At 33.6% G+C, this 23,454-nt stretch overlaps 3 protein-coding genes across 6 annotated transcripts; 1 reads left to right on the top strand and 2 right to left on the bottom strand.

Moving 5' to 3' along the window:
* Positions 1-6,329: 6,329 nt before the first annotated feature.
* On the top strand, positions 6,330-9,219 carry LOC105161470 (putative protein phosphatase 2C 4). The gene is made up of 4 exons (XM_011079168.3): positions 6,330-7,937; positions 8,032-8,145; positions 8,439-8,703; positions 8,795-9,219. The coding sequence occupies exons 1-4, from the start codon at positions 6,534-6,536 to the stop codon at positions 8,908-8,910; spliced, it is 1,899 nt and encodes a 632-aa protein (XP_011077470.1). The 5' UTR covers positions 6,330-6,533; the 3' UTR covers positions 8,911-9,219.
* Positions 9,220-12,386: 3,167 nt separating this feature from the next.
* On the bottom strand, positions 12,387-18,746 carry LOC105161468 (pectin acetylesterase 5). The gene is made up of 12 exons (XM_088880834.1): positions 18,316-18,746; positions 18,127-18,209; positions 17,395-17,524; positions 16,974-17,053; positions 16,746-16,835; positions 16,162-16,286; positions 15,276-15,336; positions 14,435-14,488; positions 14,233-14,310; positions 14,051-14,156; positions 13,351-13,496; positions 12,387-12,870 (listed from the first exon to the last, which is right to left on the bottom strand). Exons 1-12 carry the CDS (start codon positions 18,563-18,565, stop codon positions 12,757-12,759), a joined length of 1,317 nt encoding a protein of 438 aa, XP_088736960.1. The 5' UTR covers positions 18,566-18,746; the 3' UTR covers positions 12,387-12,756.
* Positions 18,747-19,179: 433 nt separating this feature from the next.
* On the bottom strand, positions 19,180-22,932 carry LOC105161467 (actin). 4 transcript variants are annotated; one of them, XM_088880837.1, is made up of 6 exons: positions 22,714-22,932; positions 22,012-22,166; positions 21,385-21,456; positions 20,870-21,263; positions 19,588-20,201; positions 19,180-19,495 (listed from the first exon to the last, which is right to left on the bottom strand). In XM_088880837.1, exons 3-6 carry the CDS (start codon positions 21,442-21,444, stop codon positions 19,430-19,432), a joined length of 1,134 nt encoding a protein of 377 aa, XP_088736963.1. In that variant the 5' UTR covers positions 21,445-21,456; positions 22,012-22,166; positions 22,714-22,932; the 3' UTR covers positions 19,180-19,429. The 4 variants fall into 4 exon arrangements, with proteins under 4 accessions (XP_088736963.1, XP_088736961.1, XP_088736962.1 ...); XM_088880835.1 differs by having other exon boundaries at positions 21,991-22,166; positions 22,714-22,931; XM_088880836.1 differs by lacking the exon at positions 22,714-22,932 and adding an exon at positions 22,543-22,705 and having other exon boundaries at positions 21,991-22,166.
* Between the last annotated feature and the right edge of the window lie 522 nt (positions 22,933-23,454).

The following is a 23,454-nucleotide window of genomic DNA, read 5'->3' as shown; positions in this document are numbered from 1 at the left end:
TTTGCTCCAAATGTCGATCTAAGGACTAACGACTCCTTCTTAAATCGGATGCCCAATCTCCTTAGGACTTGTGAAAAAAAAATTATAAACCAACTTGAAATACAGTATCGAGACCTTGAGGTTTGATGCCAATAAAGATGAAGAACTCGAGTTTTAGAGAGAGTCGTGGTAGAAAGTTTTTGAACTTATTTTTGTTGTGAATTTATTATGTATATATAATGACTTATTGTATGGTGAAGCCCTTTACTATATATAGTGAATTTAAAAAATGTTTTTTCCTTTCCTTTTTTCACTAAAACTCATTGATTAAACTTAGCATAAAGGAGGTGTGGGAAATGGGCTTTCATTAGCAGTCCAATGGGCCAGGCCAGAACGGTGAAGTTGGACTGGATTTGGAAGAATGAACGGCTGAGAAAATTAATTAATAATAATAGCAACGGAAAATGAAAAGTCATGAAATCAAGAGCCACCTGAGTTGAACGTCTACAATTTGCAATTGACCAACACATATATATGTTATGATATCACTATTCCAAGTTTGAAAATTCAGCAATTTGGAGGCTAAACGCTGAACCAAATTATGGTTTCTTTCATTTTCTTTTAGGTTAATTGTATATAGACTTCATCTATAAATATCAAATTACAGCTTTTCTGAAAAAAGAAAAAGATATTAGAATTGCACTTACATCCCATTAAAAAATTCTCTATTTACACCTGATACCTTCTGCTAAAGTTGGACAAAAAATGCTGATGTTAACAAAAAAAAAATTACATAAATTTTTAATTTTGTCCCTAATTTAACATTCACATGTATATTTTTGTATTTAAAAGAGATAAATCTAATATTTATATATATATATGGAATGAGGTTAACATCATTATAGTTTTTTCCTTATAAGTGTAAAATTATTACGTAAATATATTAAATGAAGGGTAAAATAAGAAATTTATGCATTTTTTTTTACTAGCGTTAGTATTTTTCATCCAAATTCTTACGAAATGGTGTAGGATTGTAAGTATAATTTTAAAATTTATTTCAAAAAAATATAATTTTACATTTTTAAAATGGATTTAAATGTATACGCAAGATCCTCCTTTCTAATAGTTTAAATTTTTTAATAAAAATTAGTTTTCTAAAATTTATACACTGAAAATTTGAATTGTATCTACATTATTCATGAAAATTCTAATGAATCCCATAATTTAATTGAAACAAGCTTCGACATTGGTAATAATCTCTACATATTACTAATTACTATTGAGCGAAAACCCTCCCGCAGTAAGCTCAAATAACGAATGCCCTAATCAACTATTATAATGAATTGTCGGTTACGAAAACCCTTAATATCATAAATTAATATTACAGAAAATATTAACAGATATTTTTAGATTTATAAAAGACAATAATAGATAAATGAGAATAGAAAAATGTTAGGCTCAGAGGTTAGATCTGGTGATAAGTAGCCCATAGCCACCAAGGCCGGCAACCACACACCGGTTGCTGAAAGCCCAAAACGCACCACTAAGGAATTTGTCAACAAAGGATCACACATATCCAAATCAACCACTTGGATTTCCACTTAGGAGATAGTTCACGAAAAACACTATTAACAAGATAGGAGAAAGGGAAAGAAGATTTTTGTTTTATCTATTATTCTTACCAGAAACAATTGGGGAGGAGGCATTGATGATGGTGATAGAGAAGAACGGTGAAGGGAGAAATCGAGAAGAGAAGATACGATAAAAATCATAGTGAGTGAAGGGAGATGGGGATTAGGAGGCGAGAGATTGAGGGAACTTAGATTTACGGTTACGACTGTAGAAGATTGAAGAAAAATATAGCAGCATTCAGGTCGGATTAGTGGATTAGATTGGCGACTTGGGCTGAGCAAAGAGTGAACTAAAGAGGTGAGTGGGCTGCCATCCAAAGGTGTCGGCTTGGGTGGTGTGGGTTGGACCTACCAGTGGATCATAGGCCATAATTTTATTAGTAATTACTAAACAAAAATTCATTGTGGACATGCTTAATGCCGTCCTAACGTGTTAAAATAGTTTTCTAGTTATATGCCAATATTATTTGACTTATGTGTATATAATTAATGTAGCTTACTATTAGGCTCCTGGAAATATAAAGTTCAATGTTATCTCCCTTAATTTATTTAATTAATTAATACCAGTACCAAAAAAGGTAATAAATGAAAGAATTGTTAGCTAGCTACAGCTGTTGCAATTTTGGTCGTGCAATTTGGGACGCTGAATTTTCAAATAGTCAAGCTGCGAATGGTTCAGATTGCCTATAATAGGGTCCAGTCAACTAATGAGAAAGCTAGCACGCAAAGTCATTTATAACAAATAGTATATTGCATCTGGCTTTTATGATATTTGGTATAATTATAAATAATTTTTTATTGTTAAAAAATTATTAATACTTAGTGACTTTAACTGCCATTCAACAAGTAGCTCAGAATCGTTAGTTTTCATTTATTTTCCGTGGACAAACTAATCAAAATACCATTGTAGACCTTAGATTATAATTTTAGTTATTTATTTTAAATTTTTTATAGACTAAGTGGATAGTTTTTTTTTATAATTTTAAAAAAGTTTCCATCCACCTCGTCTATTTTTTTATAATTTTTTAATTTGTTTATAATAAGATACAACAAGACAAAATTAACATTAATTTTATATAATCTCATCAAATATGAGGCGGTATTTATAATTTTCGAACAACAAAAAAGTATTTATGACTATAATAAATTTCAATAAAACTCGTTATAATTAATTTATCCACACAAATGCAAAAAAACTTGCCAAGAAAGGCAATTAATTGCCTACTTTGATGTGTAACTCAGAATACATTAATTATTAATTAATAACTAATAAAGTAAAACGAATTAAATTCAGATGGGAAGGTGGAATAATTAGTATTTGTGAGTTTAACAATTGATTGACCAAAACACATCGAGTCCATATATATAAACAAAGTCGTATTAAATAATCTTTTCAGAATAATTTTTGATTGATCCTCTTCGTCTCTAACAAAGAAGACAATTTCAATTGTGTCCAATATTAATAAATTTATTAATAATTGCAATTTCTTTTTTCAATATTTTTCCACTACTTACCACATTCATTATTTTATTTTATTTTTTTTTATTTTCTGAGTGTTAAAACGTGTAAGTTTTAATAGGAAAAATTTAAAAAAAAAAAAAAGGCAGGAAGATGTAGGAGGTTGAATTTTAGGAAATAAAGTAAAAGTCAAATAGCATGAAAAGTCAAAACCACTGTACAACACGCGTACTTAAAATCCGTGTTTCTCCCGTGTGCGCGTGCGCCGTTTTACTCTGCGTGAAGCCTTTGCGGTGCGACTTTGGGTAAATTATTTTAAATTTTTATTATAATTATAAATATTTTTTATTATTTAAAAAAGTATAAATAATTTTATAAAAGTAATAATTTGTCTAACAAATACCCTATCATTACAGCTCATTGTAGGGAGGTAATTTTAAAATATTTGAGTAGTTTTAATAAACTATTTGTTTTATTATCCTTGTTGTTCATTTAATTGAATGTATATAATAAAATCTTAAATTATATACACACATCGAATATGGTCGGTGCCTAATGTGTTATGATGAGACTAAAGGAAATTTATTTTTATTGTGGATGTGACACTTTTATCCTTTTCTTTTCAATATTATTTGAAATTTTTTATCTATACATTCATAAAAAAAAAGGTAGATTCTTCTGGATATTTGACATTTAATATGGGATAAGAGATAGTTTATATGAGCTATATCTCCAAAGAATAAAAGTAGTGCACATTTTCCAATATTTAATAGGGGTAGGTGTGATAATAAATCATCTAGTTTAAGAGAAATTATATCTAATTGATATTTTCATAAATTATTTTAAAAAATTTAAGAAAAATATTTAATTGGGTAGGAGGGCGTTGCATGAGATGATTTATGTAGCGGGTAGAGGAGAGTCCGTATGGAGGCAAGGAGATGATTATTTAAAATAGTGGGGAGTGCTTCCAGAAACGATTGAGTTATTCAGCATGCAAGAAGGGTAAAAATACATATAAAACTAATATTTTAAATTATAATTAAATAGAGATGCGTGATATTGACGGACGGCTTCCCAGCCACCATTTTCTCATACCACTCTCAAAGTTTTTCCCTAATTCCATCTCTTTTCCTCATCTAATAATATTATACATTGTTATTACATACATATAATAAATAATTATTTATATTTTATAATATATTATAAATAAAAATAAATTATATTATTACGTTAATATAAAATTTAAAAAATTAAACAAGTTAGTTGCCTTATCAGTTGATGGGAATTTTTGAAATTATAAAAAAATGAAACGCTATTGTCAAAACTGCTACTTTATATCTATAACACATCTGTATTATTCTTTCTTTCTAAATAATAGTATAGATAATGTAATGGTAATAATAATAAATATCTATTAATATATATATTTGAAGCAAGTGTTTTGATCAAAATTGAGCAATTTTGACTCAATACTAATTTTCTAGAATTTTAAATTTTTTTAATTGTAAAAATTCTCTATTTGGTAATGTATATTATTATTTTCAATGCATTTAATATGTTTAAATTATATCCCCTATTTATTATTAATTGATAGATATTATTCATTTTTAATTCATACTTTTGAAATTAATTTTTCAAAAACTATTATTTTCAAAAATTACGTAAACATATATTTGTTGAAATTATAGAAATTACATGATTTTTTTTTAAATACAGAAAAAATTGCACAAAAAATTGAAAAAATACAAAACAAGAAGCAAAATTTCAGAAATTACAGAAATGTATATAATTTTCAGAAATTTGAGAAACTTAAATTTCCAAAAATTACTAAAATTAATAAAATTATTAGAAATTATCTTTTTGATTTTTTTTAAATTCATAATTTTAGTATGAGTTTTTATTTTATGAGTTCATGAAATATATGAGTTTTTGTGTTAATTATAATCATTTTGGTTTAATTTGTCTTTATTATTTTTTTATAACTTCATAAAATTTCTTATGTTCGAAATTCTTTTCCTTGATTTTTAATTTTTTTATTATTAACTTTCATTTAATGAGATCATGAAAGATTGAATTTTTTAGTATCTATTTTTTTCATGAGTTCATGAAATATATGATTTTTCTGTTAATTATAAATATTTTTATTTCATTTGTATTTATTAATTTTTATGAGTTCATAAAAATTTCTTATGCTTGAAATTTTTTCATTGGTTTTTAATTTTTTACGGGTTCATGAAATATATTATTTTTGTGTTAACGTTGCAATTTTATGAATTAGTCATTTGATTGGTTTATTATTTTATTTCATATATTATAAGCTCAACTTCAACAAATTAACTATATTTTCATCATATAATTTGCAATTTATCTTCTTAAGAATTTTCAGTTTGTCATAATTGAATTTATTCTTAATAACTTTCTTCAATATGAAGATGGTTCTCTTTTAATTTATAAAAGTAATACTTATTCAATTATTTTTGTTTATATATATTTTTTTATAGATTGTGAATTTTAATTTCTTTAATATTGATGCAATGTAATTTGAAGAATAAAACTTATTTGTGTTATTAATTAAAAAACACCTCTTTCATATTATTTTTACATAATTAAAACTTTTATAAAATATATGTTAATTATTAATTAATTTAATCCGTGCATGGACAGATGTACTAGCACTGCATCAAAGATGCAGTCATCGGTTCTCCCGAGAGTTCACAATTGCCGCGAGCAAACATATTAATGATGAGGAAGGCATTTTTGTTATGCTACTAATACTTGTACTTGCTCGCCTATTCTGCCCAAGCTTGGCTGAGGAAGAGTTATGGAACGTAAAACAAAAAAATACGCTGATGAGTCGGGGCATACTATGTGTAGTGATTCCATCATTTTTAAACGATAAAACACACTAGTGTATATATATCACCGAGACTTTGATTGATTGATTAAAATTGGAGTTTCAAAATAAGAAAAATCGTGAATTCAAATTCCACGAATATGAATATATGTATACTTTTATATTGGTTTATTATTATTTTATTTTATTTGAATATATTCATTTGTTTGAACAATTTTATTTATTAAATTAATTTTAATTTAAATATATTGATTAAGGCAGTGAATGGTATTTGAGAAAAATAAGATATATCTGTATTGTCTGTATATATGTGGGGGGGGGGGGGGGGGGTGGAAGTATAAGATATTGATAGTCAACGACCTCTGCAGCCCACCAAAACCATATGCATCGAATATTAAACAAATCTTACATTTTTAATCAAACGTCTTCCAAAGTCAACTCTCTCTCTCCTCATTTATCTCCTCCTCCTCATCTCTCTCTCTCTCTCTCAACTCAGGTTACCAACTCATGAATTTTCAACTCTTTCGACTCCGACCCTTTTGATCTCTATTTTGGCTCTTGAACGCAAAAGGGAACAGATTGAGTCTCTTCTTTTGAGTTTCTGTAAAAGATGGGGAATGGAATAGGAAAGATGAGTCTATGCTTCGCGGGAGACGCCGGGGAGATTTCCCGGCGAAGGAACGACATCGCAGTTTGTTTATCGGATCCTCTTGATGAGGGATTGGGCCACTCTTTCTGCTACATACGACCCGACCCACTTCACAAGACTCAATCGCTGGAAGATTCTTTCGCCGCCCCACAAACGACGGCTTTTAGGACCATCTCCGGCGCCTCCATCTCCGCCAACACCTCCACGCCTCTCTCCACTGACCCTTTTGCTTACAATAGCTCAGCTTTAATCGACAAGGCTTCAGCTTTTGAAAGCTCCAATTTTTTCTCCTCTATTCCCCTCCAACCAATTCCTAGGAACTCTATCTCCACAGTTAAATCCGGCCCGATTTTAAGGAGTTCTGTCCCGGGATCAGGACCAATCGAGCGAGGGTTCTTGTCCGGTCCGATTGAACGGAGCTTCATATCTGGGCCACTGGAGAATCAGTTTGATCAGTTGCAGAGGTACAGACCTAAATCCAAGAAATGGGCTTTGGTTAAAAATTTGAAAAAAGTGATGTCAAAATCTTTCTGGGGTTTTTCTAAAGAGTTGAGGATTAGTGATAACGAGCATAATAACGTTGTTGTGAGTGGGAGTAACAGTGGAAACAGTAGTACTGTTACCAGTCATAATTTGAGTAGTGACATGAGTTTAATTTATGAGAATGATGATGTTGGGAATGAATCTTTTGGAAGTCAAAATGTGCAGTGGGCACAGGGGAAAGCTGGTGAGGATAGAGTGCATATTGTGATATCTGAGGAACATGGATGGATTTTTGTTGGGATTTATGATGGATTTAACGGCCCTGATGCTACTGATTTTCTGTTGAATAATCTCTATTCCAATGTTTACAAGGAGCTTAAAGGGTTGTTGTGGTGTGATAAGGGCGGTTCCTGCGAAAATACGATTGATGCTTCTTTTATCTCAAAGAGTTTGGATAGTAAAGAAAGGGTAGAACTTGACAGGAAGTTGAGGGAGAAATTGAGCAATTTGGGACCTGATGGGGTTGCAGGTAATAATACTATGACCGTTAATCATTTGGGAGTTTTGAAAGCGTTGTCTGAAGCATTGAGGAAGACTGAAGTATCGTATTTGGAGATAACTGATATGATGTTAATGGAGAATCCCGAGTTGGCCTTGATGGGATCTTGTGTTCTGGCGATGGTGATGAAAGGTGATGATGTTTATCTGATGAATGTTGGGGATAGTAGGGGTGTTTTAGCTCAAAAGGTTGAGAATGATGCTCAAATTGAAAGGATGAAGAAGGACTATGAAGAATCATCACTCTATGGTTATGAATATGAGAACGTGCATAATTTGAGTTCTTGTCAGCTCACAATGGATCATAGTACATCAGTTAAGGAGGTAAACATATTTTCATATTTCTTCTTTAAGGTTGAATCTTGCGTTGTTAGTTCCTTCATGTACTAAAAATGTTCTGTGTTTTGCATATTCCCAGGAACTAAGGAGGATTAGGAATGCTCATCCAGATGATGCTTCTGCAGTTATCAACGACAGAGTGAAAGGTTCTCTGAAGGTCACTCGGGCATTTGGAGCTGGCTTTCTCAAACAGGTAAAGAACCTACTTCTTGGCTTCTCCTCTTCAAGCTCCATTACATGACTTATACATGTGATGCATTCTGTTAATGCATAAATAGACGCAGCTCATAATCCTCTGTTCTCCCGACCTATATATAGAAGATGCTAGCCGATACACCAATATCGTTTCTGTATCCATATTTGCTCCACTATTTGCTTTCATTTTAACGATCATGATTGAGAAAGAAATATGGGAGTTCATATAACTAGGAGAGAATTTCCTGAATTGATGATTAACATTGTAAACTGTGTTTTCTTGTATTGCAGCCCAAATGGAACAATGCACTTCTTGAAATGTTCAGAATTGACTACATTGGAACTGCACCCTACATTACATGCTCGCCGTCTCTTTGCCACCACAGACTTGACCCCAAGGACAAGTTCTTGATCTTGTCTTCGGATGGCCTCTACCAGTACTTCACCAATCAAGAGGCCGTTTCAGAAGTTGAAACATTCATGTCAACATTCCCTGAGGGAGATCCAGCCCAACATCTTGTTGAAGAAGTTCTATTCCGTGCTGCCAAGAAAGCTGGTAAGAAACTCTACAAAATTGCATCACAGATATGTACAGAAATGTAGGAGACTGTCTAAAGCTAATACAATGAATCTTGTGATGATTTTAGGTATGGATTTCCATGAGTTGCTCGATATCCCTCAAGGTGATCGACGAAGGTACCATGACGATGTCTCGATCATCATTATATCTTTCGAAGGAAGGATATGGCGTTCATCGGTGTAACTAGCATTAGGATTAGAGATACAAGTAGGAATACAGACAGAAAATTTACAAGAAAGTTCCAAGGGTTTATATACTTATAGCATACCAATAACTAGGTTATATCTTGAGAGTTTCGATATAGAGCTGTGTGTGTGGACCAGTTGGTGGGGATTGTAAATGCCCATAAACCCCAAAGGTTTTCTTCCCCTTTTCTGGGAATTTCATATGACTTGAGAATTTTGTATTTTGTGGCATTCTCCTTCAAGAAGTGCCCTTCAGACACCGATAAATTCTTAATAGACAGGCCGACTGGTCGAATTCTTTTGTTCTTTTTCATGTTTCTTGCATTTTTCATTACGGGAATATCAAAACTGCTTCTTAACTTGATCTACTACCTGATTGATTGTTCTTTGCCCAACTTTTAGTTCTTCGTAGTTGTTTTAAGTATGGAGTTTCATGTCTACTTTGAGGCACAAACCTTAAACTTTCTGATGGATGTTGGTAAATGTATGCATCCGACCCAGAACTGGTAGTACATTAGCTTTCTCATCTACTTCGACTTGGTTTAGGCAATTGTCAACATAATTAGCGACATTTCTGGTCCTAACCTCAATAATTTTCACGTGTTTGCCAGTTTTGGTTTGAACACTAAACGTCAAAGTAGTTTTAGGTCCTGAGGCGAGTGCCGTGTTGATAAGTAATTTATAAGTATTTTCTTAATAATAGTTTTTAGGTTCCGACATGAATGCTGTATCGATAAGTAATTTATAAGTACTCACTCATAAACAATTTACGGTCCCTACGTCTAACCCCTTAGTGACTGAAATGCTTAATTCAGTAATTACAGATATTGGAGATGATCAATACAGAAATTTGTCCGAGTTTTGCGCGTTTCATTCCGCCATCTCATTCTTTCTACTCCTAATTCCACATTATTAATTAGCTAAGACTTGGGGGACTATTCATTATTTTATTTTATTAAGAAGAACACACGTAGAGGGTAGACTTTCAACTTCAACACATAACAATAAGTCATATGTTTCAGACTTAATCCAACAGTCAAAATAATTATTGAAAAATAAAAACCTAATATTCACAAATAACACCTACTTCTTTATTATATGAACTATTGAACAAAAAAGAAGAATCCCATTACAGCTTAAATTCTAGGATCTAAATTTCAAAAGCCAAATCATAGTGTTGTATTAAAAAAAGAATTATAGGATAGACGAGCAATAGTCGCAAAATAAAATACGAGTAAATTACAAAGAACTCTTTTAGTTTTGTATAATTACAAAAAATACCTCTTGAAATTAACGATAGTATGACAAAATCCCTCTACAATGAGCTATCATGATGAGATATTTGTTAGAAGATAATAAATTTCAAAAAAATTTTGTAATTTTTCAAATAATAAAAAAATATCTATAAATATGGCAATTCTTTTTCTTAAAAAAACAAACTTTATAATTTACCCAATAAAACAACACTGAGAAAGTTGACCAACAAAAACATTGGGTGATCCCTAAATCTGTTGGAAAAATAGGGAAAGTTTCTGATTAATGTAATGGTTGTCCAAGGAAAAAAAGAGTAGGTAGAATGGTAGATGATAGATGAAGAAGCAAGTGGGAATATTTAAATATTGGGGACAATTGCTTGTGGTTTTGGTATCTCTGACATATACTGAAAGATTTTAATGTTTTAAATCAAAGTTATGGTGTGTAAGTTTTTGGAGTATGAGCATCATCAGTGAGAGGGCTGCTGTTGGAACCAGTAAGTAAAGTGATTGTCACTATTCTCTCCTTTAACATTCACCTACATCACCTAATCCATAAATTTTAGGAAAAGTGGTTCAAGTGTGGGGGAGAATGGTTCTTATTGCAAATCCCACAAAGCTTTACATGTGGTACTTCAATTCACATACTTTGTTTCTTTTTTTAGAAGATAGGTCATATGATTCAAATTTTTTAAATATACATATGTTTGTTGGAGTAGATTAAGACAAAAACAAACCAATTTTAGCACTGTAGTTTTTAATCCTAAATAAGTATTACCTTCCTCAATTTTAATTTAGTAAATTGAGATCTTGGAGTCTTTTTTGTAACCTTTATTGATAAGGTTGAGATCCCATAATTGAAAAATCGCAAGTTCGAATCTATAAAATACAGATAAACGTCTTTTTTTTTTGTTATAGTTGTATTCATTGATTTAAAATTTAATTTTGAATTATTTGAATTTTGAAAAATGTAATAAAATTGCGTTCTCTCTCTCTCTATATATATATATAAAGAAACTTCTTAATAAAACTTGTTTGCGTGTTTTTTCAGTGCTTAAAAGTCAAAAGGAAGCACTCAAAATAATTCTAAACTCAAGATAACTTCTTCCTAGAATTTTAGTTTTAAGAATGAATTTGTAGACTTTTTTGCAAGCTACGAACAGAGGGGTTGAAGCTTGGGAGCCAATTAAGTAATATTTAAGTCAAACCACACCAATTTTACTTTTCCTGTTAATAAAAATCTCGAAAATGTCTTAGCTGAGCGGTCAAAATTAAAAATAAAATCAAAATTTCATGAACAAATTTGAAGTTATGAATTTAAATCCTATCTAACTTATTTTTATTATATATAAGTGTTTAATCTCTTTTTATGTAGGTTATTGTTTTATCTCCCATGACCAAGTTCAAAATCATGAATTCAAGTCCCATTGGATGTATGAATATGTTTCTCATTGCATGTGGATTATTAAGTTATTGTAATCTGTTACTGATATTGATGTATTAATTGAACCGATATAATTTATTATTAATTCTTAATTATATTGATATATTGATTGAATAATTATAAAAAAAGAAAAAAAAAGAAAAAACCCTAATTGCTGCAGCACCAAATCACGGGAGAAGAATCAAATTAAATTTAGCGTGTAGAAAAGTGGATATAGTATTAGTCATGGGCCATGGCTGCATAGTCATTATGATGTACTTACACATTCTTCAACTCAAATTATATCATTTGCACGTAGCCATGCAACAAGCCACAGAAGCTTCAGTATTGACCACTGTTTATAGACAACCCGGAAGTAATAAACTCTGCTAATCTTTCAAGTCAGAGTATTTGATTTTGTTGATATTTTTCAGCAAAAGTATTGAATGCTCCAGTTTATTTCAAAGTCCATATAATTTCAAAAAATTACAAAAAGGTCCAGTTGAACCTGGCCCACCACCATCAACCATACAACTGTCAGTGCACACCAGAATTTATGATCAATAAAGAAACTGATGAGTATTAATGACCTCAACTGTGATCTCAGTGGGAAAAAGAGTAATGAAAAACAAGAAAGTCATCCTGCAAATGGGAGAACATTAGCTGTGTGGTCTAAATTCAATCTAATTTTATCATGTTCTCATAAGCTGAAGATGATGATCTTGCATCTGACGCAATTCTTTTTTATTATCTTCCACAATAGACCGGCAACAAAAAACAGAGGAATTTGGACTTAAATGTGAAAAAGAACTTTTTTCTCATTCAATGGGAAATTTAAATTCATCACAAGATGTTGATACACGAAATATATAACACACAGTCGATCAAACAGCATTTGAAAACATAGGTAGGTTCATATATACAGAAAAACTCAATGTTTGACTTCTTCATGAGAATCACGAGATATTATCTTTAAGGGTTCTAAAAATGTTACACAAGGAGAGTGGGCAAGTATACTTCTAGAAGAAGAAAAGGACAGCAGCATCAACAGCTGCACATACCTCCAACTATGTCCTGGCTGATGCTGAAGAAAATTAATCTTACCAGCCAGGAAATTGCTAAGAGAGATGAGATCAGATGATAGCAAGCCCAAAGTGATTTCATTGCATCATCCACGAGTGAGATCCATATTGTAGCAAGTAGGATTGCAAGGATAAGGACAATCAATTTGCTTAGCTGCTGCTCTTTTGAAGTACCAATCACCTACTGATTCCGCAACTGTCTGTTTAACAAATATCAAAGATGTCTGTCAAGTAGATTCAGAAGAGCCGTGAACTCATCAAGTTATAACATAGGGAGGCTTAATCAAATTAAATGTTATTTCAGGTCATCATGAATACATGTTCTATCTAACACATAGTAAATAGCTTAATCAAATGGTACCTAAAACTGAAGCAATATAAATTAGAATGTGAATACGAGAACCATATCGAAGTGCATGGCAACTATCCTGTCTCACAATATAACTAGCTGAGTCAAGCGACAGGTCTAGCATGTACTGCATTTGGGTCTGATTTCCAACTCTGAACTCCAACACAGCATAGTTGACTGGAAGTGCTCGAAACTTGTATATTTGAAGAGCTCAAGCTCAAAATCAAAAATACTTTTAACAAAACCGGGCTTATTACATGCAAAGAATTTTGTTCACTTCTATGTAGGCACTTTTATTGGATATCGCAAGCAAGGATGATTTAGAACTAACCTTGTTGTTGATTCTGGGAGAAGTGGGTGAATGCCATGTCTCAGCTGCCCATGTTTGGCAGTGAACAAAGCAAGAATTTATAAACATTCCCATTTCTGGATTTTGCTGAAATTCATTAAGCGTCTTCAGTAATGAGTTTCTGTAACCTGCATGCATGAGAACTAATTACACCGCATACAAAATGACGAACTTCTGCGCTAATGTATATATTTCCAGCATCTGAAAATGAGCTAATTTCATGCAAGTATCTAAAGATGCTTTTGTTTTTTTCTATGAATGGTAAAGAGGAATTACTCCACTTTGACCTAAGTCACTTTTGCATCTATATACTTGTCCGCATCATGCAAACAGTACATTTACTTTGTAGGAGAGGAGCTACATGAATCTCGTTTCCAAGCCTCACAAATGGAGTGAATCCCCTGCTATAGGTAATTCCTTTATGAGCAGAAGAGACTCACAAGAAAATGAATTTTTCGTACTACACGGGGCTTCTGAAGGTCAATGGAAGGGAGAAACAACCTTTGGTGATATATTTTCAAGGAAAATCTGCACCTCATTCTTCTGAGGAATCTATAATTGATTTAGTTACAGTGACTACATGGGAATATAATCATCTCCCAAGGTAAGTCCCGCAAATGTGATAAATTTTTTAGCATGTGCTAGATATGAGCAGTAAAATAAGTCATGTCTAACATAATACCGTGAAGCACTTCTAGCTGGCTGGAATCACATTTCAAAATATTTAGCTTGCACCTGGGCCAGCTGCCACCAGGGTCTGATGAAGCAGGTACCAAAATATTTGCTATCTGAAAGAAGTCACAAAATTTTTATATATATAAAAGACAAAAATGTTTAAAATATAGCATGAGACTAGGAAAATACCTGCCAAAAATCATATGCTGGTTGAACAAGGAAGATAGGTGTCTTTATATTTCCAATAAATTCTTGAGGAAAGAAACACTGGCACCAGAATCCATGATAGGGAACCAAAATTGAGTAATGTAGAAATGTTTCATATATTTACCGAGAAAAAGGAAAAGCTTAAGAAACCAGACACTGGGCAAATATAGAAAAGAAAATGCACCTTATAAGGTTCAGATCTGGTAACACAATCATGGTTCAAACTTTTAGCCACACCCTGCAATCAGGTGAAGTAAACAGGAAATATTAGTCATCTTTCCAATATTATAGAAGAGGATACCTACCTTCTTTTTTTGAGAGAAGGATACCTGCCTTCTGGTTTACAGGAATTTCATAATTTTACAGTTACTGTCATTTTGCTTAGAAAATATACATAGATATCTTGCAAGCAAGATTTATTTGTTCCAGATGGCCAGAAAAGCATTCTCTTCTAATAACAATATAAGTAAAATAAAATCCTCGCTGAACGATATAAAGTTATAGTAGAGCCAATAGTGCATTAAACACTACGACAGCAACCCTAGTGCCTGCTTAATGCTTATTGGACACCCACAACAAGAAGACTTCAGAGTTACCATATTATTTATGTGAACCATGAAGCAGCTCAACAAATGGTCCCTGTTCTAAGACTTGAGGATAAAAAAGTACATCTCTCATGGTTGTAAAAGGTTGCAGTTTATATGGTGAAACTCATCTCATCAATATGATATCATATATGCATTCCAACATAAGCACAAAGGCTCTCAGACAAATGTAGTCTCTTTTAGCAATACTGGGCACTTCCCAATCTGATCTCATACTAATTTTCCTGAAATGGGAACTATGCAAAATTGCATATTAAACATAAAGCTATCTTCAGTGAAAGAAGGATCACAAAGTGCAAAGACACTGTTACAAAACCATCTTTTCAACAACCTTGGTCATGCAATAAAGTAGACTTCATGTAGAAAATATATACGGACATAAACAAGGCATAGGATTAGGTTATGAAGTTTTAGGATAACCTGCAGGTGTACAACATCATGATAAAAGGACTCTATGGTGTGATTTCCAGCAATATCTTTCCTGTCCACAGAAATAAATCACAACACAATTGAAACAGGATTGCAGAACAATGAACCTAAACAGAAAAGCCTCAGATTATCAAAGAATTTTTCCATGAAGACCTTTATCTCTCTCTCTCTCTCTCTCTCTCTCTCTCTCTCTCTCTCTGTACGTATATTTCTGATAACAATACAAGAAAGCATCTCAACAAAAGTTTATCTCTATGTATTTTATTCTGTTTATATGTTAAAACTCTAAAAGCCCATCCATATTGGGTAAAACCCAAAAAATTAGCCAAGACCGCAGAAACAATTGTAAGCCCTTGTCATTTTCAAATATTCATACAGTCAAAGATACAAGAGGTAGTAATTGTGCGCCTCCTGAAAGGTATATAGTACAGTTCTTAACCAAAGACTAATCTTCAGCTCCTGATGCAGACCCTGTGGCTTTAGATGCAAGACATCCCCAAGCCAGTGCAACTTGTTGAGCATGTAGAATCATTGGGAATCTCTTCAGGTTACTATACTTGGTCAATAAAACTCACACCAAAAGTGACTACATGATGTCACTACTTCACTATTATTTTATGTCCTGAGTAAAAGTAAGAACAACACATGTTCTTCAAGAATATCAACTATACAACTTATACTCTTACAGAGCCTACTCAAAGGAAATTGACATGAACGAAAGAAAGCATAGTCCATACCAATTATCATGGAGTAAGTAGTGTCAAGTCTAATGTAAGTCGGGCAAGAGATGTCTTTCTTGGTGGTGGAGATCAGTTGAAGGTGACCCAACAAGAAAATGCAGTCAAACAGAGAGAAAGAGAGAGAGTAAAGCACATACTCATTAAGGAAAAAACCTGCATCTGCAAGGCACTTGACATTTGCATCTTTTGGCAGAAGACCCCGAAAATCATCACAATGTATGAGAGTCGCCAAACCACCAGCAGAGCATCCTGTAAGAAGGGCCTGAAATTACAGAATAGAACACACTAGTAAGAACCTAATATATTTTGCAACTGAGAGTAATTTAGCTCTTCAGCTAACTGAAACAATGAGGTAAACTATATCTATGGCACCAAGAGAAAGTCAACTTCATCACGAGATGAACCTATTTCAATAATTTCAACGACATCATGCAGGAACAAACGAAAAAATGGGAACTTATGGACCGGTTGCTGAATATGAAGTCCCAATAGAAGCAAGAATGAACTTCCGAAATGGTCAGTATAGAGACAACAGAAACTTGATCCACCCAAATAAGCAATTGAAACATATATCACATTATCAGAATGACAATTGCAGATATGACAATCATATATTTTCTCGTTAACAATTAAACACCAAATCAGTAAAACATAAGACATTAACATTACTCTTTAGCTACAAAAAGAAAGAAAATATGGACAGAGAAGCCAGTTTATATACCTCTCTAGCTTTAGTCATTCCAATTGACAAGAGCTCATCCATAACCGTGTCCCAGATAAGCTGACCTCTAAAGAAAATTTTTGTTCCATTCTGGAATATAGATGAATCAAAATGAATTTAAGTTACTCTGATTACATTACTCCATTGTATCATGCAGGCTGACAGGCATCGTAGAAAAGTGTATAAATATTCCAACATTTAGATGTTAATCTCCTAAAATGGACTTACTCCAAACTCATTATGAGGGTGACTGGAAAATGAGGATCCATCACAATAACGTAATTTCACCTTGTTCCAGTTGAAAAAATCTGAAAATGACCAGAGGAACAAATAACCAAAAAAGTCAACATGAAATTTCACATCACATCCAGAGGTATAAATCCATAGCAATTGTATAAATAAGATTTCGAACAAAACATTTTTGTGGCGGTGTATACCATGGTACACCACGGACTATGACTTTTGTATGTTGGAGAAGATATGGATGTACAGCATTGGTGAAGTGCAGAAGATTAGGTTGCAGTTAAAGAGAAGCATGCATTTTAACCGCATATAAAAGTCCAAGTCTACACGTACCAAATATTTACTTAGAAAAGAACAAAAGAACTGGAAACATTGTAAATTAGGGTGCAAACATTGAATAATATACCAGGATTATGAAGTGGGTCATGGCTCAAAATTCCCAAGAATTCAACTTCATGCTCCATGTAGGTCGATGAACCTAGTTTCGTTCTCCTCCGAGCAGAACAAGATGATAAAGTACTGCACCATCCTCCACCCTATGCATAGCAAGATAATATATATAAGTATTAGGTCCACCACCACTTTGAAAATCTAAATAGAACTTTCAACAGTTCATGCCACAAGATCACCAGTTAGCTCAACCGTAATTGATCAAGGGTGTTGTAGATACACTCTAACACCTCCAAATCATTTAATGTAAAGCATAAATCCTAGCATAAAAAGAACTTGACATATATATCATCCTATTAAATGTACACAGAAACATATCAGATCTTCCTTTGACAATGTGAACAAATGTTAGATTATTCTGTAACTGCAAATACAGTTTGGTGAGTTTGGAAAGGCACACTACTCGTACACGAAAATATCACGTGAATAATGACTAAAGAATAATCCTGTATCCAGGGAACGCTTTGATGCAATAGTGAACGATATAGTTAATTTGTTCTAAAGTACTAAAAACCTATAAAGGTATTGCAATAGAAAGTATTGTGTTACATATAAATTATGAATAATCAGTATAGCAAGAAAAAAGGACTATTTTTTTTTTACTGTAATTTATAGTTATAGCAGACATTAACAAAAGGATATCCAATATGTTCAAATGTTCTAGTAAGAAAACAAGTAAAGATGAAACCTCAACGTGAAGAAGCCAACTGTCGGAGCCAGATCCAAAACCACGTCTTATATGATACCCAGGCACACTCCCATCCAAACAAACTGCAATTATTCGACACTGAATCAACACAAAAACGAAAACTAGCAGAAAACCACTTAAAATTCCACCTCCCATGGAAAAGATAAACAGAGAGACGCAGATCGTTACAGGCGGAATTTTTCTGCGCTTTGGATGAAGGCGTGAACGGCACCCATACAGAAGCTGTTCCTGAATTTGCACTCGTATTTGTAAATGCACGAGAAACGGACACCGGGGAGAGGATGATAAGGAAAATGGAGAATGCTGCAGCGGCGGCAAAGATGGTCCATTCCCGCTTTGATAATTTACGCCACCACCACCACCAAGAAAAGCCGCCATCGACGGAGGAGCGAGGAAGCCTGTGGTGGTTAGCTGGCATCGGGTGGAAGCGATAGAGTGATATAGCAACTAACGTTGATTTCTGGTGCTGAATGTCAATCGTGGCATAGCCGTAGTTTGGTTGACTGTGGAGGTTGTAATTTGGGGTTCCACCACAAAGACGCAGGACTCCATTTTTAAATTTTGTGGAAAAGAAAGTGCAATTTAAAAGTGAACGAGTTTTCTGTTTTCTGTACTTATGTATAGCGGGAAATAAAGTGTACATATATATTTCTATTTTTTTTTTCTCTATATATGCTTGCTCAGAATTCAATATCAAACATCTCTATTATTATTAAAAAAAAACTTTTTCTTATTTTTAAAATATCTTTCAACTTATATAATAAACAATTTTTCAAATTTTATATTTTGAAATGCAAAAAATATTTATTATATACAAATACAGAAGACATGCTACAAAAGTTAAGCTAATATATATATATATATATATAAAAGTATATGGAGATGGATCCAATTTTACAATATTTCGAAGAGTCGCAGAAAACCATTTTGCGCTAAGAATTGCAACCTGTTGTAGTTATTCATAGTAGAGATCTAACTATATGTAATTCAAGTTAAAACTGCCATACAAGCATCCTCTGAAAACAACTCTAATTGACCAAAATCCGGTAACAGATAAACTAGTTATTAATAAAAACAAATCCGATATGCAAGAAACCTTGAAGGAAAAAAGGAAACACTAGAATGTAACATAGATAAGACTATTCTGCTTCTGGATTTCTGCAGAAATAAAACCAACATAATGAACACGAAAATCTCTGAACTTCACGATCATAAAGTCTAGTAGCTCTTGACAATAACTGGAAAGTTGAGGAGGAATCAGGACATTGATAAATGCTCCTGATTAGAAACATTTCCTATGCACAATTGAAGGGCCAGATTCATCATACTCGGCCTTCGCTATCCACATCTACAGACAACGATACAAAATATATCATTCAGACCAGGTAATGCATTCGAAATGTTCACAAGAAGCTCTAAATCAATCAACATATAACATACCTGCTGGAAGGTACTGAGGGATGCTAAGATGGATCCCCCAATCCAAACACTGTACTTCCTTTCAGGTGGAGCCACGACCTTAATCTTCATGCTGCTAGGAGCCAATGCACTTATTTCCTTGCTCATTCTATCAGCAATACCAGGGAACATGGTCGATCCACCACTGAGCACAATGTTACCATACAAGTCCTTCCTGATATCAACGTCGCATTTCATAATTGAATTGTATGTCGTCTCATGGATACCAGCAGCTTCCATTCCGATCATTGCTGGCTGGAAAAGGACTTCAGGGCATCGAAAACGCTCATTTCCGATGGTAATTACTTGACCATCAGGCAACTCAAAATTCTTCTCAACAGCTGAGCTTGTCTTAGCTGTCTCCATTTCTTGCTCAAAATCAAGAGCAATATACGATAGCTTCTCTTTCATATCCCTCACGATTTCCTTCTCCGCGGATGTGACAAAAGAGTATCCACGTTCAGTAAGGATTTTGGCCAACTGGTCCGTGAGGTCACGGCCGGCAAGGTCAAGGCGAAGAATAGCATGGGGAAGAGAATAGCCTTCATAAATGGGCACTGTGTGGCTGACACCATCACCAGAGTCCATGACGATACCTGCATGAAGCAAAGGATTACTGGGAAAACATCCTATGAATAGAAGTGTTGTACAGATACTGCAAGAGACAGGTTCAAATCACCAGTAAATATCCAGAGATAAAGTTAGGCTTGCAGACATACACAACACATGATTGGTACAGCATCTACAAAATATGGTGAAACTCATTATAGAATTGGAGGAGTCCGGTGGAGATAAATATAAAGTGCCACAAAGCTCCCACTAGATCAAAATTCCAAAATGGAAAAAAAATAAAAATAAAAAGATCACCAGTAGCCTCTGAATGAACAAAAACCTCAGCTAACTAACTTAGATTTTGATGTTGGTGCCAAGTTGCAATACTGTTAACAGGTAGTAGTTTCAACTCAAGATGATAGCATATGAGATTTGCCGTATCTCAACAATAGTATTTGTATGAGCAGCAGACGGTGATGCATAAAAGAAATGATAAGCTAAGTCATTAAATAAAAAGCTTTGGATATGTGTCTCAAGGAAACAGTGGCAAGTGTCACCACCCCAACCACTCATTTTGTTGATATATGAGACAAATAACACAAATGAATCCGCTGCCAGTCGACAATTCCTCGTACAGGTAAAGATCTATATGAAAGAACACAGTCTTTCACAATAGAAACTTCTTCAAGCACACCAAATTGAATCAACTTACCGGTGGTACGACCACTGGCATACAGGGATAGAACAGCCTGGATAGCAACATACATGGCAGGGGAATTGAAGGTCTCAAACATAATTTGGGTCATCTTTTCTCGATTTGCCTTTGGGTTGAGGGGTGCTTCAGTCAGAAGAATTGGGTGCTCCTCTGGAGCAACACGGAGTTCATTGTAGAATGTATGATGCCAAATTTTCTCCATGTCATCCCAATTATTAACAATACCATGCTCAATAGGGTACTTCAGAGATAGAATACCACGCTTGGACTGTGCCTCATCCCCCACATATGCATCTTTCTGACCCATGCCAACCATCACACCTGTGTGACGTGGACGGCCTATAATGCTAGGGAACACAGCCCTCGGAGCATCATCTCCAGCAAATCCAGCCTAAAACATCATGAGTTAGAATCTGAACTGTAGGAGAAAACTAACCAATAATGTTTTTGAGGATAAAGTAAGGATCTAAACCAAAGGTGAGTAGATAGAATGATCATAGCAGCAACTATACCTTGACCATTCCTGTTCCATTGTCACATACAAGGGGTTGAATATCCTCGCCGTCTGCCATTTACTTGTTGACCTGCCAACAAAATACAAGCATCATCAAGAATTTTAATAGAAAATAATAATATAGCATACTAGTGATGACATTTGATTTCTTATAGCAAAAAGTTACATAACAGCTTCAGCACATTAAAATGTGTGATACCTCAATTCATGACAGATATATGCCTTGGACAACTACAGATAGCTGTTAAAAACAACATAGTCTGAATTGAAAACATAAGTGATTAAATTGCATCGGTTGACACGAGATGTTAACTAGCTACTTAGCCAGATACTGCATCATGGCCTCAATTAGATTTCACTATTTATATCAAATAAATGCAATCTCTACTCTCTTGTTCTCTTTCTAAATATTAAATGTTGAAGCAACAAAAGCCTAATTTTAGTAAACTGGGGCACCCTAAAGCTCCAGCAGTAGCATGAAGCTTTCCGATCTTTCTGATTCAAACTGTATAAAGTGACAGAGAGTGTCAATCATTCATAATACCCCTAAACAGTTGCAACTCTTCCCTTCTAATAGTATGCACCCCATGACTTTAAGTTTCACCTGAATCATGCGTCTGCCCACCTTCTGCATTTAACTCGCCCCCCTCGTCTTGAATTCCTTCATCCTGTTCTATAGATTGCCTTTTCTTTTCAACCAATCCCGCTTTTTACAAAAGCATATGCTCCAAATAAGATCTAGCGCAACTTTTAAGCTCCATATTTTTCAAATTTAACCAACTGCACTCAAAATGTAACATGGAATTGCTAAGCAGAAGGAATCAATGCATCAAAAGCATAACATATCGTAATATTTCTCCACAACAATCAGGCTGAAAACCAGACCACAATGAAATCATGAAAAATATAATTCAATTCTTCAAGTGAAAGAGATTTAAAAACATCCGGTTTCAGGAATTAATCCGGACAAAGATTGAACTCGGATCAAAACACATATATATAACACGAAACAGCGAAGGAAAGCGAAGAGAACTAAGACCGAAACATTCACAAGTGAGATTATCGAAAGCTCGTTGTCAAGGATCAGCATGATCATATGACCATCCGAAGGATCTCACACATGCAAAAACATACATGTTCAACAGCGTACACGTACGGGTATATGCATAAATCGCAGAACACATAAACAACAGGAATATTAATAGATCAATCCGCGAGCAAAAAGTAAAATGCTGATCGATGAGAAAAAACGAGAGCAGATTTCCGACGTATGATACAAAGGAAATCAATAGTCAAATTTGAGAATTGGGAAGCTAATCCGTATCACCTCTTTCTTCTAGTTGAAAACAGTCGAAATGGAGGAGTAATGTGATCCCAAGGATTTCGCGTGTTTCGAGAACGAGAGAATGCTGTTTCTCTTCTCCCCACAGATAAGCGGTCTCGCGTTTCGAAAATGGAAAAAAGAAAAGAGCGAGCGAACTGGAATGCAAATGCGAAGGAAATGAAATTCACCTTTAAATGAACCTCAAATCTCGCTCTCTCTCCGCTTGACTCGTGCACTAGTGTACAGAATGTTTGTAGGGGTTGAATTTCACTTTGTCCCACCAATTATATATGTTTTCTGCCATTTTTCTCCTTCAATTGTCGACCAATGATAATATCGCTATCTCCCAAATTTTGATGTAATTATAAATAATTGTTTTATAAATTAAAAAATTAATTTATCTGTTAAAATTAATAAAATTTGTTAATATTAATAAAAAAAGTAAATGAGTATCCATATTTATTCAAATTGATTTACTGTAAGTCAAATAAATTATTTTATAATTAAAGTATCTATACATCTTTATATACTAATGCTTGTGAGGAGGTTCATTTTCACGCTAACTTGATAGGAAAAAGTTTTGTTTAACTGCAATAAGTCAATATTAATTCAATCAAGGATAAATATGAATTTTATTCTTCTTTTTTGTTTTTGCTCATAACAATAAATTCAATAAATTTTAACTAACGAATGAATTTATTTGTCAAACGAAAACTATTTTCAAGGGTGATAGCCCCTCAACAT

Source organism: Sesamum indicum, linkage group LG5 (assembly GCF_026168435.1).
Source record: "Sesamum indicum cultivar Baizhima isolate 11 linkage group LG5, ASM2616843v1, whole genome shotgun sequence".
Lineage (NCBI taxonomy): Eukaryota > Viridiplantae > Streptophyta > Magnoliopsida > Lamiales > Pedaliaceae > Sesamum > Sesamum indicum.
The sequence above is the reverse complement of the archived record's forward strand: the minus strand, read 5'-3'. Positions and strand labels throughout refer to the sequence as shown.

Coding starts and splice junctions, on each gene's coding strand:
- LOC105161470 (XM_011079168.3), top strand. CDS start 6,534: ATGGGGAATGGAATAGGAAAGATGAGTCTATGCTTCGCGGGAGACGCC. Junction 8,146..8,438: donor GAGCTGGCTTTCTCAAACAG/GTAAAGAACCTA, acceptor CTTGTATTGCAG/CCCAAATGGAACAATGCACT. Junction 8,704..8,794: donor CCGTGCTGCCAAGAAAGCTG/GTAAGAAACTCT, acceptor TGATGATTTTAG/GTATGGATTTCCATGAGTTG.
- LOC105161468 (XM_088880834.1), bottom strand. CDS start 18,565: ATGCCAGCTAACCACCACAGGCTTCCTCGCTCCTCCGTCGATGGCGGC. Junction 18,210..18,315: donor AGCGCAGAAAAATTCCGCCT/GTAACGATCTGC, acceptor GAATAATTGCAG/TTTGTTTGGATGGGAGTGTG. Junction 14,489..15,275: donor ATGATGTTGTACACCTGCAG/GTTATCCTAAAA, acceptor ACCTGATTGCAG/GGTGTGGCTAAAAGTTTGAA.
- LOC105161467 (XM_088880837.1), bottom strand. CDS start 21,444: ATGGCAGACGGCGAGGATATTCAACCCCTTGTATGTGACAATGGAACA. Junction 21,264..21,384: donor ATGGAACAGGAATGGTCAAG/GTATAGTTGCTG, acceptor ATGATGTTTTAG/GCTGGATTTGCTGGAGATGA. Junction 20,202..20,869: donor TGCCAGTGGTCGTACCACCG/GTAAGTTGATTC, acceptor TGCTTCATGCAG/GTATCGTCATGGACTCTGGT.